General features: G+C 46.5%; 1 protein-coding gene across 2 annotated transcripts in view; it reads right to left on the reverse strand.

Annotated features, from left to right (window-relative positions):
• Positions 1–16,587, reverse strand: part of itpr3 (inositol 1,4,5-trisphosphate receptor, type 3) — a 39,501-nt gene extending 22,914 nt beyond the window's left edge. The window contains exons 1-13 of one of the 2 annotated variants that reach the window (XM_088640571.1): positions 15,909–16,587; positions 8,259–8,329; positions 7,041–7,162; positions 6,822–6,908; positions 5,718–5,876; positions 4,943–5,041; positions 4,400–4,483; positions 3,956–4,102; positions 3,685–3,780; positions 1,710–1,754; positions 1,108–1,250; positions 693–792; positions 317–477 (exon numbers count right to left, since the gene is read on the reverse strand). In XM_088640571.1, the coding sequence (XP_088496697.1) occupies positions 317–477; positions 693–792; positions 1,108–1,250; positions 1,710–1,754; positions 3,685–3,780; positions 3,956–4,102; positions 4,400–4,483; positions 4,943–5,041; positions 5,718–5,876; positions 6,822–6,908; positions 7,041–7,162; positions 8,259–8,329; positions 15,909–15,997 (1,403 nt within the window). In that variant the 5' untranslated portion in view covers positions 15,998–16,587. Of the gene's footprint in view, positions 1–316; positions 478–692; positions 793–1,107; positions 1,251–1,709; positions 1,755–3,642; positions 3,781–3,955; positions 4,103–4,399; positions 4,484–4,942; positions 5,042–5,717; positions 5,877–6,821; positions 6,909–7,040; positions 7,163–8,258; positions 8,330–15,908 lie in introns of both variants that reach the window. The other variant, XM_088640570.1, reaches the window with a different exon arrangement.
• Positions 16,588–18,263: the final 1,676 nt, after the last annotated feature.

Genomic DNA, 18,263 nt, shown 5'->3' on the forward strand with positions numbered 1-18,263 from the left:
AGCGCCTTGAGGTGAGTTTCAATCAATGGAAAAACAATTAGATCTGCACTAAAGACGCAATATCAATTTTCAATACAAATTCACTTTTTCAGAATATATATTCAGCTACATCGGATGGAAGCTTTTATGGTGATACAGAATGTTATGATTTTTCTAGTTTTTAATCTCATTAGGTAGAACAAAAACAAGCTCAAATGTTACGATTTTTCTAGTTTTTTATCTCATTAGGTAGAACAAAAATCAAGCTCAACTCTAACCCCTCCCTGTGTTTCACAAAAGGAATGCGAGTCAGAGGTCGCCTTCCCCATCTCTGTACCTCCTGTCATTCTGGCTGATGAAGCCCTCATTCAGTTTGTCCACTACAGTGGCCAACATGAAGCTGGCATCGTTGGCGAAGTCCAGGTCCCGGATCTCAGACACGGGCACAGACACAATGGCGAACGCCTCTTTATCCTCCTTAGTGGGACACGTTCCCAGCTGGGTGAGAGGAGACAGAGAGAAACTTTCTACACCAATCTGTGGAAACAAGTGTTCAACTACAGCACTAAAATGCAGCAAAGATGTGCAAGAATGATAGCTGGCAAGACTGAATAAGCCTCAGTTTACTAGTTTAATGCTGGGACGGCAGTTAAGACTGTGGCTAGGTTTGTAAAAAGGCTTCAGAGTTGTAGTTTAAGAACTGGTTCTCTTACCATGAGCCTAATGGGACGCTCCTCATCAATGTCGATGGGCACATTGGTGCTCTGAATCCAGGTGTTGGTGCAGAGGTGACGCAGTCGGACATAGGAGTTCCTTGGGTTAAAGAATTTCAACTTTTATTTTGATGCACAACTAAAAAAAAAACTAAATAAACTGATTCCCTCCTATCCCCCACAGTCTTGGATGCAGACAGATTTGTTTACTGATTTTAACCTTACAAAATGTATGTAAAATTTTGAATCTTATACCAGGACCATAAAAAAGAATGAAGAGTAGCGCTGTGCTCTATGGCAAGATTTACAGCTCCCTATGCTGTGTCCTAGAACAAAGCACTACCTCTACCTTGCTGCAGTGATCAAGAGTGCCGTCTCAGAATTGCTGCAGCGTGTTCAGGAGGCAAGTCTGTACCTGGGCACGAAGGAGTCGGTTTTCTGCAGGGTGGTGGGATCCAGCTCAAACAGAGAGGCGATGTCATTCCCATGAGGCACAGCAACCAGCTTGTACTTCACCTTCTCGCCCATGTTCCTCTTGCTGCTGCGACCTGTGTCTGACTGATGCCGAGGTGGAAAATTCATCAGGGTTCAGCAAGGGTGACCACAGCTCTGGCCACTGAACTGGACAAGCTGTCCTGCATCCCTCAGCCTCTGCCCAACTACCAACCATGGCAGCTCCAGTGCCTAGTCACTCAAGAGGATGATCGAGAGTCTACATTCATAATGTATTTTCTTTATAGTGCCTAACATACTGCACCTATCTACAAAAAGTAATGTGCTTACATCCACTTAAAAAAGATCCTATATTTATTTTTATCAATCATTATACACATCACAATATATACTGTAGATACTATCCTTATTATTTCTTTCACGTTTCAATTGATTTTAAATTTATGTTAGTATAGCCAGATTTAAAAAAAAAATGTTTTTATTGCTGTCCCACAGGTGAGTCTGCTCATTCCCTTAGACACCTCACTAATCCCTCGACATACAGCCTGATGAAAACATACTCACCACTGATCTGGTCTCCACATTGTCTCCCTTGTAAGATGGGTTTTCCTGCAATTCAAGCACAAACTGTCACAGTGCTGAACACACTGCAGCTTTGTCCTGTACTGCTGGCTGTTTTATGATATAAATATATCATATAGCATGATGTGACTTTACATGCATTATAGCGCATATATATATTGGCTATATATATATGCACATCACAAGCATCATCTTATTTTGGTTGTAATCAAAAACAAAATAAGATAAATCCATGATTAGAAAAATTAATAAGTAAAATATGACAATGACTGTTTGGTTATCAAATCCATACATCATGCTTCAGACATCAGTAGGTAATCAATTTAAAAAATAAATTTATGGAAGGAGAATGAGCCATGTCATTTGCCAAAACACTTTATACCATACGGTGTTGTGGGAAGCTTGAGCCTACCCAGCAAGCAACGCGCACACGGCAGGGTACACCCTGGACAGGACACCAGTCCATCGCAGGTGCAAGTGCAAGCCAATCAGACATGGGGACAATATTGAGGCCACGGTAAAGGCCAAGGGGGGCAATTTGGCCACGACACTGGGATAACTCCCTACTCTTATCGAGAAATGCCTGGGGATCTTTAATAACCACTGAGAGTCAGGACCTCAGTTTAACATCTCATCCAAAAGACAGCGCCCACTACAGTATAGTGTCCCCGTCACTATACTGGGGCATTAGGACCCACACAGACCGCAGGGTGGGCGCCCCCCGCTGGTCCCCACTAAGACCACTTCCAGCAGCAACCATAGCTTCCCAGGAGGTCTCCCATCCAGGTACTGACCAGGCTCAACCCTGCTTAGCTTCAGTGGGTAGCCAGATGAGAGCTGCAGGGTGATATACAGTAGCTGCTGGCTGGAAGCAGAATATGAAAAACAGAAATTGTTTTATTACGTTTTCATCAAGAGGTGGGTCTCATTCAAAGACACCCCAAGCCTTCTGTACCACCTAAATAAGTATTAAACTGGCAGAATCAAATCTGAGGGCTCCGTGGCTGAAAGACCAGATTCTTACTGAAGAAAATGGAGAATTTGGATTTTATGAACAAGTATTCTAGCCCCTCGCAGTGATTGATTTGGTCACAGTAAACATATTCAATCACCCTGTTTTGATTGTGAGACAAAACACCAGATGCCCTTCGCAGCCTGGGCATTAGCAGAGAATAGCTCGCGCAGGCTTGCACAGGGCACAGGCCAAGAGAGGAAGAAACAGACAGAGACCATGAAATCACGACCAGAGAGAGCCTGAGGATGATTGTGGAGAAATAAAACCCAATGGGAGTGCTGACTGGTTTTCAGAACATACAGGAGCACAATGGCTGGGCATGGGCACCGCAGAGACTCCTCCGGAGGGCCACAGCCCAAGAAGATCGAAAGCTCGGGTTCGAGTGGTGCTGCCGATTCTGCCCATGCATACTTCGTAGTTTCGATTCCCTATATCAATGTTCCTTAAGCAAGCTGACCACCACACATCTGGGGTGTGATACTGCAGCTTTTAATCATGCATGTACTTTGTCATGGTTTTCCAAATGTGGAATCATGTTTAACCATGCTTTTCTCTTGTTTGCATCACCACAGAAATTAATAAGAGCTGGCCATCACTAACTCAGCAGGTCCAGTGGAGATCTGGATCTTTTTATTTAGGGGTGTGCAGGAGGTGCACAGTAAACAGAGTGTGCCCAAAAATATACAGCAAGATTTCCAGAGAACCAGCAAATAAGTGGCCGCAATTTAGACAGAAAGGACTGCAGTTTCTGGTGTCGTCAAGAAGTGATGCATGGCTGGACATTTATATCGAAGGCCCCGGCTCTCTCTCTGTTTGATGAAGGATCATCTCTGCGGTACCCGCGGTTACAGGAGTGCCCTCGCCTGCCCGTAGAGCCCTGGGAGGAGTGCATGTGCTAACCTGCGTCTCAGGCAGTCTGGACTCCAGTGCTGTTCCTCTTACCTCAGCCGCCAGGTAGTTCCCCGTGGCCAGATGCTTGAACCGGTACAGGCTGTTCCAGTGGCCTGCCCCGCCACGGCATGGGTCGTGATGAACCACCTGCCGAAAAACCCAGAGCCTGTCAGTCACGGCCACGCGCTCCACACAGCACAGAGGGACAAGCAGCACGCCGACTCGGTCACTGGGGTGTGAGCCGTTGTCCAGTCAGCTCTGGACAAAGACAATGCCGGAGCAAATCAGAGCTGCACAGGTGCGAGCATGCAGTAGGACCCACCTCAACCTCCCAGAGGGCATTGGAGCTGGTGGCAGAGGTGGCGGACTGGCGCAGTGTGGTGCGCAGAAATACATGCAGCTTGCCCTTGTACTCGTCACATGTCAGGAACTTCTCCTGCTCTGCGTGGAACAGACGCACCACGTCCCCCTGGTACATGGAGACAACAAACAGAAACACAGCCACTAAGCCACCAACACCCTGCACACGGGGGACCCCACATTGACCTGCACTCTTCCTTTTCTCCACATCCACCTATTCTTGATTTCTGTATTTGAAACTCCTTCACTTAAATAACATTACTTTGGCCTTTCTTACACTGTCTTTCTAAAGACTGGACAATATGCTAATGTAGAACACATGCACTAACCAGATGACAGTGAAGAGCCATAGGCTTGTGTCTTGAAGGATTCAGGGCTCCTGCCCTATTACAGCTACATCACTCACCCCTTTCAGCACCTCGTCCTTGTGGTCACTGAACATCATGAACAGGTTGATCTTCCAGCTGGTGTTGCAGTTCACGGAGTTCACCTGCACAAGGTGAGGCACACTCAAATGCATTATTTTGCATTAAGGGGAAAAAACACAAATGCAGGAGCATCTTTCATCAGGGGTCACACAGATCTCCTTCAGCAGAGACCATATTTCTTCACCACCCTGCATGAAAGTTTATGATGGCACATCTGCATGATAATTTCACCATTTCAATGTATCTGTATTAAACATTTATGCTGTACTGCAAGGATTTCTCACTCTGTGCATTACCATGTACTTTACATGTAGCAGTAATCTTTTATGAGGGTGGTGGCACCATCATATAAGGGTGATGCTTTTCATTGTTCAAGGCTTATTTCACCCAGAAGCTTTCTTGGGAAATGTCTTGGAGTCTGGCAGTGTTCAAAACTGCTCTGTGGGTGTGAACTACTGTTCCTTTTTGCTGCCGAACATGCTGGTCTGTCCAGTGTGAAATGGGGGATTTAAGACTCTCACCTCTTTAGAGCCAGGATGGTCAGAAAGCTCATAGTTGCTGGCGTGGAGTGGCTGTCCTGCATTCGCTGGGTTTAAGATCACCTTGTCTCCAACCACCACCTGGAATGCAAACAGCCACACCACTGACATGCCTGTCAAGAACAGTCCAAGCACATGAGGATCATTCTTACATGGGGCTGAGCACTGTGCAGAAGAGTGTGTCTGTGTTTATGCGGTGGGCTTGCAGGGGTTTTGACACATTCAGTGATAGAGGTAGTGGGTTAAGTATTTCAGGTGTCTCAGGTGTCGTGAACGTGTGTATACAGCCTGTGTGCTTAAAGTATTAGTCCAGTTGCTCTCTATCTTTGAGCTGAATATAGGTGTGCGTATGTGTGGTATTATTCCAGGTGTATTGGTCTTTGTGTTGAAGGTGTGTAGCTGCACAGAACAACTGTGGGCGTGTATAGGGTGTGTTAATCTGAGACGGGACTTTCACCCACATTCACTGTGTGTTTGTGTACTGGTACAAAGTTAATTCAGAAAGCTCTGAGCCTCATGCAAAAGAAGAAAACTGACTGATGACATGCTAGACTCATAGGGAAAACTTAGACTTAAAAGAAGTGAGCAAGTGTTTTTTTATCTAGAATCTCCAGTTTCCATGTCCAAACATCACATACACTTTCTATGAAATGGACTCATTTTAAATTCTTCAATCCACTTTAATCAATCTGACCAACTTCAGTGTAACAAGTGTGTGCTCATGCTTGTGCACATGCGAGTGCCAAGGGTCTCTCACGTTGTCCCCGTTGGCGCGCAGCTTCCAGAAGGGCTGGATGAAGAGCCAGGAGCCCTCGTTGCCCGTGCTGTCCAGCGTCACCCTCATGGCGTTCTTCTCCAGCAGCGCCGGCAGCCTCTTGTTCACCGTCAGGTACTTGTTGCTCTTCATGTGCAGGAGCTGCAGAGGCAGAATAGGAGCCTGTGCTTGGAGAAGATATCCCAACAGAGTAGCAGTACAGCGCAGCGAGAACAGGAGCTCATCCAGTCACACTGAAAGGCTGCCAAGCGAGTCATTCATTGATCCCCTCCATCTCCCCCAACACACACCACACAACAGAGCAGAGGCATTGTCAGCTAAACAACCACCCTGGTCTCCCCACCACCCCATCCCCACCCCATCTTGCTAAACAAACTTGAGTGTTAAAAATGGGCCATCTCTAACCACAAGGTCACCCTGCCTCCTGTAAAGCAGCTCAGCACAACTGGGTCACGGTTTTTCCCATGTGTCTCCCAAACCCCAGACCATACGTCCTTCTGAGCCATTGAAGAACACATTCACTGGGCCTCAGGGCTTAACACTGCAGCCCCTCAGCGAGGACCTCATTCTTTGTAACTGTTCTTAAAGCTATGACCAGGATATAACTCACCCTAAACAAATTACTCAGGCATTGTTTTTTCAAGGTATAACATGAATGTCTTGACCTGATGGGGTGTAAAGCTGTCAGTGACTCATGTGACACACCTTGCAGAGCAGGTCTGGCTCTAATACTCAGTCTAAATCTCCTGTCTAACATGTCTGGCTCTCATTCCCTGCTTGACCCGTGTTTGCTCTCAGATTAAGAAGGTTAGCAAATATTTGACACGGAAGTCGAACCTGGAGTTTCGGAGTTCTTAGAAACACGCTATTCTCCAGTGTTCCATAGTCTAAACACAAAGATAATTAATATTATTATTATTTAGTTTTCCTCCCATATTCATGTGTGGAATGTGAACAATTCAGAGAAAAATTGCTCATTCGTCAACATTTTCCCCCACTTTGGAAAATCCATGTTTAAGAACGTACATGCATTTCAGGTCCAGGGGGTCCTCAGGTGAGCCCATACCTGCTGACTCCCACTCTCACCTGAATGACACTCCCGTATTTCACCACCTCTCCGAGGACCTTCCTGTTCTCCGTCTCGTTCTGCTTCTGCTCCAGGTTGGCCGCATGCTGGAGGAGGGCAAAGGTGAGAGCGACATGTCAGCCGGGAGCATCCTCGAACCCCCATCTTCACTGCACTCCGCTCTGCCTTTCCCAGGCAGCCAGAGCGTTCTTAGAATGCTGTGTTTTCAAGCGACTCACCTGTAGTTTCTGCAGGAGCACGACATCTGCGATCTTGTCTTTCTCATGCTTGGCCTGCTTGGCTTTCCAGAACTGTTTCTGAGCAGAGTAGCGGTTCATTGGATACACCTTGAAGAGGCAATCTGGAGATGGGGAGTAAAGGAGGGGAATGTACACCAGGGCATCACGGAAACAAAGAGTTTTCCTGATAGCTCAGCAGACGCAGCAGAATTTAACCTACAGGATTTGTGTAGGAACGGTCAGAAAGGGTCTAGGTGACAGGAGCTCCACCAGGCACATCCTTACTTGCTCAGTTCCTCAGCATCTAATCTGTCCAGAATCTCTCCCAGACTTTTCCCGAGGCACCTCATGAGCAGCAATTGGGCAGTTTGTTCCAGACAACCACAATTCCTTGCGGAAAGAAATACCTCTTCTTTTCAGCTCTAATTACACTCTACAGTTGTGACCATCTCTGCATCCCAAAACATCTGTCCTATCATGTTAATGTCCTGTCCCAGTTTTTTTATTTTATTTTTTATTGAATAAACGCTGCTCAGAACATTTTGAAGAAAAAGACTAACTAGGAGTCCTGTGAAAAGAATAGTCTGTGGGTGGCACCAGCCCACAGAGGGCTGGACACCTGTCCTACACAGTCAATTCATGATTCTCAGCGTTTTCCAATCAGGGACGGAGTCAATATTGACTCAGTACTCTCCCTCTGAGAGCCATGGTTTCCTGTTTGAACCCTCTTATCTGAAGTGACTACAGACCCTGTAATCAGAGCCATTATCAGGGAGAAAGTCAATAAAGGCCATTTACTTTGAAAGATCCCCTGTACTCTTTAAAAAAAGAAGCAGGATGGAAAGTGTCAAAGAAACTGACGTGACTCCAGGCTTTTATGCAAAACGGAGGTGCACAAAGGTTAAGAAACTCTGTTTCTGTTGTGATTATGTTATGGGTAAAATGCTCATTCCACAAGAAATAAACTAATAGGTCAGTTTGTTCATGGGTGAAAACAAGCTCATTAAGGCCCTACTGAAATGTACACTGTATTGTACTAATTTGAGATTAATATCACCATCGCAGACCACCTGTTTCCTCTGCTACACCACTGACTCCCTAGGCTTCACCCCGCCTCTTTATTGTACCATGATAACATCCCAGTTCATTGTTTTGCCTTCACCCCAGGCATCCCAAAGGCTGTCCCTGAAGAAGAGCGACAGAGGATTCCTTGCTCACCCCGGAATTTCTTTGGAGGGTTGTCCAGGTCCCCAGCAACAGGCTCCACCACACATCGGTCATCCACAAGCCTGAGACAAAACACAGCAGACAATCTGTTTGCTCAAGGTTTTATCAGGGAGGCAAAGGTTGTGTGAGGGGCTCTCTTCCCTTCCCACAGTAACAGACCTTGCAGCTGTTCCAGTCTGGGGGTGGGTACATAAGGCTATATCTGTGTGCTCCCATAAGAAATTATTTGGGGTAACCTAAAATAATAAAGTGTCTTCCGCTTCAAAAAATACTTGCAAACACAAGTGGCTTGGGCAGGAGAGAGCGCCCCTTAACTTCCCCTGATATGACTCCTTTCTCATAAGCCAGGAATGGTTCTCTTTGCTTTACCACACCTTCCCACAGTTTTGTACTCCACTTCATGCTTCTCCCACAACTTCACTGTGCTTTTTTTTTTACTCTGCTTCTCTTTGCTTTCAGCACAGTATGCCACAACAGTGGGTAGCCTCTGTAACCTACCCACATCAGCCTCTCTACCTTTGCACCCACACTGCATGGAACTCCGTGCTCTCACAAGTCCTACCACCCTCAGTGAACAGCACAGCATTATGCAAAGGCTCTGCAGCACTTTCACGGTCCGGACAAAGAGTGAAGGAGATGAAACAGCACTCATTTCCCAGCATGCACTACACTTGAAAAACAGGGTATTTCAGACCTGATATACTGACCAGGATGTGTGACTTAACAAAGGGCATCTGTTCAATTCCAAGGCTGCTGAAGTGTATTTCATTTTCACTTTCACAACGTTTTCTCAGATCACAAGCTAACATTCCCCTGCAAAACTGTACTACAGAACCCACGTGGAGAAGTCTCCTTTCTTAAAGAAAAGTAGAAACACACAGCCAAAGCCTGAAGAAGCACAAGAATCCCGCCTGCCAGACTGAGCGGCCAATGAAAAGGCTTTAGTAGCCGCTGGCGGGAGCCCGTGGAGTGTTGTCACACAGCCAGGATGTTCCTGCTGCTGTCCAAACACAGGCTGCCAGAGCAGGATCTCTGCAGCACTGCTCACACCCCAGGGCCAAGGGGCTCTCCAAACACGGCAGCTGCCTCCAACTCCACCTGCAGGACTGGACACTTTCCCACACGTCAGCCCAGCTATGATGTTTTCCATAGCTGCAACACTCAGAACAGATGAGCTTGTGGGCAACTAATATTGTCCACACGCCCGGGCAAGAGGACTAAAACACTGGGCATCTCATACAAACAGTGTAAGAACCACACATCATCACACTCTGACATCACCCTGCCAGATCTGCAGGGCCACACCACACGTCCTGGTTTCGCTTTATTGATTGCTTGTCCCGGCCATCCTGATGTTTTTTTATTAGGACATTTGGCCCTTTTTCAAGGATGCACAAAGGCCAGGTGACCCACTTTCCAATTGGAGAAATATTGCATATACTCTTCGCGAACGCTACCTTCAGCTAGGGCAACCACAATCTTTCAAAACAGACACCTGCCATGGAAAACATTGAAAGAAGCACGACGAGAGTCATTCCCAGTCTGAAAGGAAGTGCCCCGCACACAAATTAAAAGAACTAGACTTCTCTAATTTAGAACAGAGGAAATCTGATTTAAGGCAGAGATGCTCATCTCCAGTCCCGGAGGACTCTGCAGATCTCTGGCAGTTACTGGCATTAAGCAGGTCCCATTAAGTCAGTAATTACATTGACCAGGCAGATAAGAGCTCAGGTGCAATGACACCTGCTGATGCTGTGACCCTCCAGGATTGGACTGATTTAATGCACTCCTGATTTAATGTTTCATAATACTAAATGGCAACTACTGATATCCCAAGCAGGTACTGAAAATTTCAGAGCAGGAGCACCAGGATCTGTAAGCAGGAGGAGGAGGCAGTCCTTTGCACAGAGAGTTTTGGGTGTCTGGAATACAGTATAGCGCACAGTTGTAGTGTAGGTGCTGACTATCTGGGGTCTCTAAAGAAACAGCTGGAAGAGATTTTGGGATTGAGCACCCATCAGCGGGCAAACTGGCAGGGTGAACAAAAGGGTATTCTTCCTGCATTTACATACCTGTCTCACATTCTCAAATTCGCGATTAGGGTGCATGGGATGGGCTTCCAGGAAGAATCCAGTAACATGCCCTGGGTCTCTCTCTATTAATCCTGTATTTGGCATGAGAGCACGAAACTACTGAACTGCTTCAGAAATGGGAGAGGGCTGCATTGATGCTAACAAATGCCACTGAGATTCACTGCACAGATTTTCCATATATGACACATTAACAGAGTAACACATTTTCAAAGCGTTGGCAACACAGTAAAAAATGTTCCATTGTTTCTGTTGCTAAGTGGCGAAATTGTTCTATTTCTGTTTTTCCACAACAGCTTCGCTTTTTGCTCTGCTGTACTTTTTGTAATGGTGACAACTTACTTACTAGTGGAAAATCACTCAACTGGGTCATTTTAAAGGAGTAAACAATTACAGTAGATTCCTACATAAGTGGGTGAGGGATGGAGTCCACTGCTCTTCTTGACGATACAATGAATCTGCCAAAACGTTAGTACTTTTTAACTTGAAAACGTGTGTACAGGGCTTGTGGATGTCTCAGGCAGTGAAGGCACTGGCCCATTGAGCTCTCTTGCTAGCTAGGCCATGTCAAAAGCCTCCCAACTAGTGACACTAGACACTAGTACTCCCATATATAATATAACCCGATCATGGCCATCAAGAAAGTTGACAACAGTGCACACATTGGTGCTTTAACTACATAAGAACATCAGAAAGGTTGCAACGCTTTCGTTGGCTGTGGCTCACTATGATTTTGAGTGAATACCTCATAACTCAGCACAGCACCTAAAGGCATGCTCAAAGTGTAGAAAACAATGGTAAAGGTACAATAATACCATGATAAAGTCACCGGTGCCAGACTGCTCATTAGTGTCAGCTGGAGTGCCAGTGAGGTCCGATGTGCGACAGCGAAGGGTTAACAGCTCAAGTGCTGCCCGGGGATGTGGCTGCTGTGAAAGATCCCTGGTGGCAGCTCTGCACTCCCCCAGACCAAGTCACTTTGCTCTCCATTTGAATATTGTGCTGGATCCATGCAAACAAGCTCAGACAGCTGATCCGAGGCAGCAGGCAGGCGACCACAGTTCATGAAGAACTGCCTCCCCCCGGGACACGGGTCTCTCCTGGTGCTCCTACCAACAAGGCCAACACTCAGCGCTCTGGGCACTGCAGTACAGAGAGCGAGTGCTGGGTTACCAACAAACCACCTCAACCTGCAAGGTAACGTACCCTTAAACACCCATCTCATTGTATCCTTGGCACAGACAAAAGAACAACTGAAAATGAAAGGCACTTTCTTCTCAGCCCTGAGTCTGTTCTACATTGACCCGGGTCGAATGCTGAGCGGGATCAAGTCACAGTTGACTGCACAGCTGCAGAGCAGTGCTGATGCTCCGAACGAGGGCTGCTTACAAACCCTCAGCTATCTTACTGCAGTGCATGCTGATTTAGCTATTTGTCTATTTCATATTTATGCCATGTCCTCTGTAGGGCATTTTGTAAAACTTGGGTAGCCCTGATCTTTCACCATGTGCCTTAATGCTTTATGATGCTGCTACTTTCGTTTATGCGAGTGGCCGTATTAGGCCTTTCCCTTTCAGCTCCGGGCCGTGCTTCAGCTACTGCCAGTGCCCAGACTCTTCCTTGCTCAGGTTCTGAGAGATTTTCAGCAGTCTGTGTAGGAGTGTTTTAGTCAAGTTGATACTTCTGAAGCTCGGAAGGGGATACTGATGCACAACAGAGATGCAGAAAGGTAAAGATTACTACACAGAGTCTCTTGCGACACAGCTCTTTAAACAGTGTGACACAACGCCAGGAAGGCAATGCAAAGCAATGATGCTGTGACCCATCATTCAGAGGTCACTTTCTGACTAGCAAGCTGAACAAGAATAGTGACTCTGCAGCTCTGCCGAAACCCTAAATAGAAAAACATAAAAATGGCTACTTCACGTCTCAGTCCGCTGCGCCTTATTAAAACCAGCAGCTGCAACATGAGCAGTCTGGCAGCAGCTCTGGATGGTCGTGCACAACAACATCTGCAGGCGAGAGGAGGCCAGACAGCCCATCTGGCTTGTGTGGCTCATCGATCTGACTGGGTACCGAAAGTATTGGTCAGCGTCCACAGGAACTGCAGGAAGCTTTGATTTACAGAATGAGGTGATTGATGCACCAGAGCAAAAAAAAAACAGCTGCCAGCTTTTGACCGCATGGACATACAGTAAACAAAACACAGTGACCCTCCTCTTAGCAGGAGAGCAGAATTGACTTATATTCCCTTACTTTCAGGGTTTAATTGTCACTGCAAATTTGGAGTCATTTTTAAATATTTTCACCAGTGTGTGTAACATGTAGCTGACCTCCAGGCTCCCCAGGATTGCAGCGAATTGTTCCAGACTTCCACAACCCTTTGTGTAAAGAGGCGTCACCTGCTCTCAGCTTTCAAAGCTATTCCCCTTAGTTTCCACTGGTGTCTGACTCATGACTCAAAATGAGGCTGAATCTTTCTATGAAGTGATCAATATCTTTTAACCCCTTCCTAGCACACTGAGCCAGAATGACTGACTTCCCATTCCCATGCAGCTGTAGCAAGAGGAGTGATGTTTGACATGTGTCTGGCTGGCATCCTGGGAGCTCCCAGTAACAGCATGGACCCTATGTCATCGCCTCCTCCTCACTACTGCAGGTGGCCACACCAGGAGCCAAGCACACTGCTCAAGAGTACACCAGCACTGACCCACTCAGGATTCGAATGCATGACCCTGGAGTCCAGAGCCCTGACCACTCCTCCACACTGCCGACGTGCATGTAGGGGTTTTTCTAATTCTTCCTAATCAGATCTATGCAATTGTTTCTTTTAGTTCCTTTTGGATACATGCATGAGTCTTATCAGTCATTCTGCGGGCACTCAGAAAGCTGATATCAATAGCTATTAAATGCTCATTTGCTTTTCCTGGAAAAAAAAACACCAAGCCCTTTGTAGAATATAACGGTCATCCTGTGTGATTCTTAAGAATCCCCCCCTCCACCCAATGGCATGAAATGAGCTGATGTTGTGTAAAAAAAGAAAAAGTTAAAATCTGAAGATGATAATGAGAATAACCTGGGTAACGATGTTGTTACCAAGCCATTTTTTTCTTCAAATAACATATTTGTGTATCAGTGTGTATGAATGAAACACAGGCTGGTTCCCATTTTTATTCTGCTACACCGCCACCATTGACATGGAAGATCATTAATGTCCTGTCCTATTAGATGGTACCATAATGGTCTGCATTACACAGTATTAAATCAGACTGCGGCAGTGCTGTATCTGGGCTACCCCAGTTTGCTTTACATCAATGAGTCACATCAGTCCTAGCCCATTCTCATCACTTCCCTGGAACCCTCTCACTGGTAGTGGGCTGAGCAATGTAAATAAACAGTCACTACTTAATTCGCTGTCTCAACACAATATTTCTTTCTTTTCATTTCTTCTGGGCACTATAGTCAAATACGGACACCTGGAGATGTGGGAACGCATCCTAGCTTTAGCTTACTGTGTGATGATGACAGCAAACCGTGTCTTGGATGTCAAGAATTTCGTGGATACGTACAGTAGTAAGTCACCTGCATAAAGGTGTCTATTTGCTAAGCATATACACGGAAACTCTAAAAAGGTATGCTTGTTGGTCTTGCCACAATAACACAGGAATGCTACATAAACATTGTTACCCAAACAGTGGCCACCTCGCTGTGCAGAGAGCCGCACGCTGGAACCTGAACTTCTGCCAGCTCAGTCACACGTTCTGAACTCAGAAATACAGAAGGGGTAGTAGAAGATAAAGATATCCCACCGCAAATATTTTAAAACCTGACAACGTATCTTCTGTGTTGGCACAAAGTCGGGCCAAATGAAGCTCGATAACATTCTTCACACAAACAAGACTGCTCTGTCCTTCCTCAGGAACCTGTTGGCCTCCGCACAGCAACCCCTGTGACTCACAAGGCTGCTGAAGTCACTGAAGACTCTGTGGGCACAGAGGCCAGCACGCCCAGGTGTGCCAGGCATCCCAGAGGGCAGATGGGGTGGGTCCCCTGCAGTGTGGGGAGCACTAAGATGTCCTTCGGGCAAATGCAAGTAATCAGCATTATTACAGACTCGCGGTGGGATCGATAGTGATCATACCTGAGATATATGCCTTGGATAGATACAGTAGCAATTGAAATTAGGGAGGAGCCAAATCATATTTTGCAGTGTTAACATGCTTTCTGATTTGAAGGAGTTTCTCTGCAAACCTACCGTCAGTTTGCAGAGAGGGGGGTTACACATCACGACACTGGTACCGCTTCCACCCATTTTCTAACCCCTTTATCCAGAACAAAGACACAGAGGAGCCGGAACCCATCCCAGCGAGCAATGGGCAAAAGGCAGGATACATCCTGGATGGGACGCCAGTCCATCAGAGGGCAGACATCAACACAAACACCAATGCACACTCTCATCAGGGCCAGTTTTCCCACAAGACAAATAATCTACCAGCATGTCTTTGGACTGTGGGTGGAAACCTGAGCACCCAGAGCAACCCCACACGAACATTCAAATTCCATGCAGATATCACCACAGGAATTGAACCCAGGGCCCAGAGTTGCAAGGCAGTAATGCTAACCACAGCTCCAATTTACAATCCCTGTTACTGCATTTTACATGTAATTATATGTAAATTACATTATAAACTTGCATAATTACATGTAATTATATTATGTAATTATATAATCAGCACACTTTATATCACACAGATTATTCTCTAGTACATTATAGTGTTTGAAATACTGTTAAACCATGGTCATTTGGCAGTGATAATTACCTAAAGTCTTCCTAGTGAAGTGGCAGCACATGCTGACCGACTTCTGCCTGTTCAATGGAAAGAACGCAGCTAAAACTGAGGCCACCAAATCTGCATTCGATTTGCCTGTGTTTGAAGGTCCCGAGTAACAACTGTCAATAAATAATAATCCGATTGCAGACGCAATCGTTTGTAAGGGTAGGGAATTTAAATTGGCGAGCTGAACTGTTTCACTTACAAAAGCGAGCTGAAAATACAATATCCTAAACGCTAAGCCAAGTTGATGGTAAACTTATATTGTGAGGTGACTGCTTCTCACTGCCTCTGGAAGAAAAAAAAACACATTGAATTGCTGTTTTAATATTAAGCACCACAGTTCTTAATGTGGAAGAGCATCCCAGAGCAGAGGCTAGTCCGCCGCTCGGATACGGCTTGGCTCGGCTCGGCTCGCGTCCAGAACGGGCCCTGCAGAGCCACGGTCCTCAGCCTTCTTCCAAGACTAGGAGACCGCCAGTCCAGTTTGTGGTTAACCATTCGAGTGCTCGCCAAGCCAGGGCGACTCCTACAAGGATACCTCAGCAGTGTATTTCTCTTCCTTCACCTCCCAGCTGAATCCGACCGTGTCGCACACCACCAAGCACAAACAGCTTCAGAAACTTTCCAGGGTTCGAACCAGCGAGGCAAATAAACTTGTGAAGCACCTTGTTACAATTAAAACAACGGGACTGCACATATGCAAGCCACTTACTCACCCCAGTGTGCTGATGAAGCCGTTGACAGACCCCTCTGCGTACAGGGACACTATGTCCCCAATGTGCAGAAAGCTGGACATTTCCGACATCTTCGGATCCTTGTGCTTCGAAGACACGCAGAGCAAAGAGCTAAGTTTTTTTTTTTAATAAAGAAAAGTCTTCCCCTTCAGCTCAGTTCATGTAAGTTGGGTTGTTGTGATAGCAGCCGCTTCCACATAGCAACTTCTGAGGCTCCAGAGTCCTTCCTGGCAGCTGTGCGCTCGAGCCCCTGAACAAACCTCTGCGCGCTGGGCGTGTTGGTGCGTCTTCATGCAGCTCAAGCAGACAGGAAAATAACTTTCGCTTTTCTCTTGGGTGTTCAAAAATACACGCTTTCTTGAAGGGGGGGGCAAAACAGAACAGCAGCAGCTCTAGAGTCGTAGATGGGACACGGCGTGAAGAGAGCTCTTACTCCGGGCGAAACACAGACAGCAGGTCCTGCCACAGGTTGTGTAGCGAGCACCTGGACCAATGGCAAGCGATGCCGGAAGTGTGCAGTCGAAAAAACTCCATGCAAATTCTTACACAGCGCTGACTGCCACACGGAGCTTTGATGTCTTTAGAGAACTGTCTGTCGAGAACGTCTGTGCTCGCACCTAGAGTGGATGTAAACAGAAAAGGAAGTGAAGTGGCGCGCTGTTCGAGCTAACGCGAGCCGATCTTGCAGTTCGCGAGCGGAGGGGGGGGGGTGACATGCTCCTGTCACGTGCCTCACTCCCTCCTGACACCCCGAAACGATGTTATAGCTTATCACGTCCTTTTCTGGCTCCCCGATTGTAGGCTCTTAAGTTTCTAAGTAGCAATCTTAGCAATTTAATGTTATGATAATAATTCCTTACACTATATAGCGCTTTTCTGGACACTCCACTCAAAGCACTTTACAGGTAATGGGGACACTCCTCCACCACCAACGTGCACCCCCACCTGTATGATGTGACAGCAGCCATAGTGTATCAGTCCGCTCCCAACACACCAGCTATCAGTGGGGAGGAAAACAGAGTGACAAAGCCAGTTCAGAGATGGGGATTATTAGGAGGCCAAGATTGGTAAAGGCCAATGGGAAATGTGGCCAAGACGTTGGGGTAATACCCCTACTCTTTTTGGGAAATACCCTGGGATTTTTATTAACCACAGAGAGTCAGGACCTCAGTTTAACGTCTCATCTGACGTCACTATACTGTGGCATTAGGACCCACACAGACCGCAGGGTGAGCGCCCCCTACTGGCTCCACTAACACTTCTTCCAGTGGTTTTTCCCAGGAGGTCTCCCATGCAGGTACTGGCCAGGCTCACACCTGCTGAGCTTCAGTGGGCTGCCAGTTGTGAGTTGCCGGGTGATATGGCTTCTGGTTTTAGTGTTGCTGAACAATTAATGGAAAGGTAATTAACTCTGGGAGCTGGTAGACCTGAAGATACCAGAGAAAAGAGCTGATCTGTAAGTAGTGCCTCAGTGACCAGGAATACCAGCAGCCAGAATCCCAACAGCTTGCAGACTGGGATTGCTTTTCCTTCAGTCACTGTGCCCGGTAGTCAAGGAAGAGTGAAGAAAAGTCCTGGTTGACAACCATCATTCAGGACTGCAGCTCTGCACAGCACCAGCCATAGAGACTGAAGACCCAGGGTGCAGCTGTGTCTCCTGTGATCCAAAATATTTCCTTGAAAAAGACGTTGTGAGCCCCAACGACTGACCTGTGGGAATGGTTTAAATTATATACAGTAAATCCCACATTATATACAAACCCTTGGTAGATGCAGATGATCTTGGTAGAGCAAGCAATCAAATATTTCATAGCCCACCTCACTTGAGTCACTTTACAGCAGACTTTCTTCAATTTTGCTGTAGATCTGTGATGTAGATTTTGCTGCAGATTCAATTTTGTGATCCAGGACAGCTGTTTCTACCACAGAATATGTGTTTATGTGGTTGTAATTCTGAGAGTGTTTTGTGAAAGTGTGTACAATATGAGCTTGCAAATGTCATGCAGAGAAAATTTCATGAGCTTATCTGGGCCCGCTGAGGATTAAGGCATCGACTGGTTTGTGCACAGTTCTCAGATCAATTATACATAAAGAGCGCATAGCTGTTTACTGAGGGCTGTCATGTGCAAAATGATGAACTAAAATTGGGCTCTGCTATTCTGGAGTTCGTAGAGGCAGCTGTAAGTGTAACAGCACTGCCTCTGATTACAAAATCCAGTGTTGGCAGCTGGCTAATCATCAGGTTTGTTGTTCATTCCCACCAAGAGAAGAGGGTGATTCTCAGATCCGATCCCACAGACGAGCATCTTAGACAAGCACCTCCAGTGTGTGTGAGGC

The sequence above is a fragment of the Lepisosteus platostomus genome, chromosome 7, assembly GCF_059453375.1.
Source record: "Lepisosteus platostomus isolate fLepPlt1 chromosome 7, fLepPlt1.hap1, whole genome shotgun sequence".
Lineage (NCBI taxonomy): Eukaryota > Metazoa > Chordata > Actinopteri > Semionotiformes > Lepisosteidae > Lepisosteus > Lepisosteus platostomus.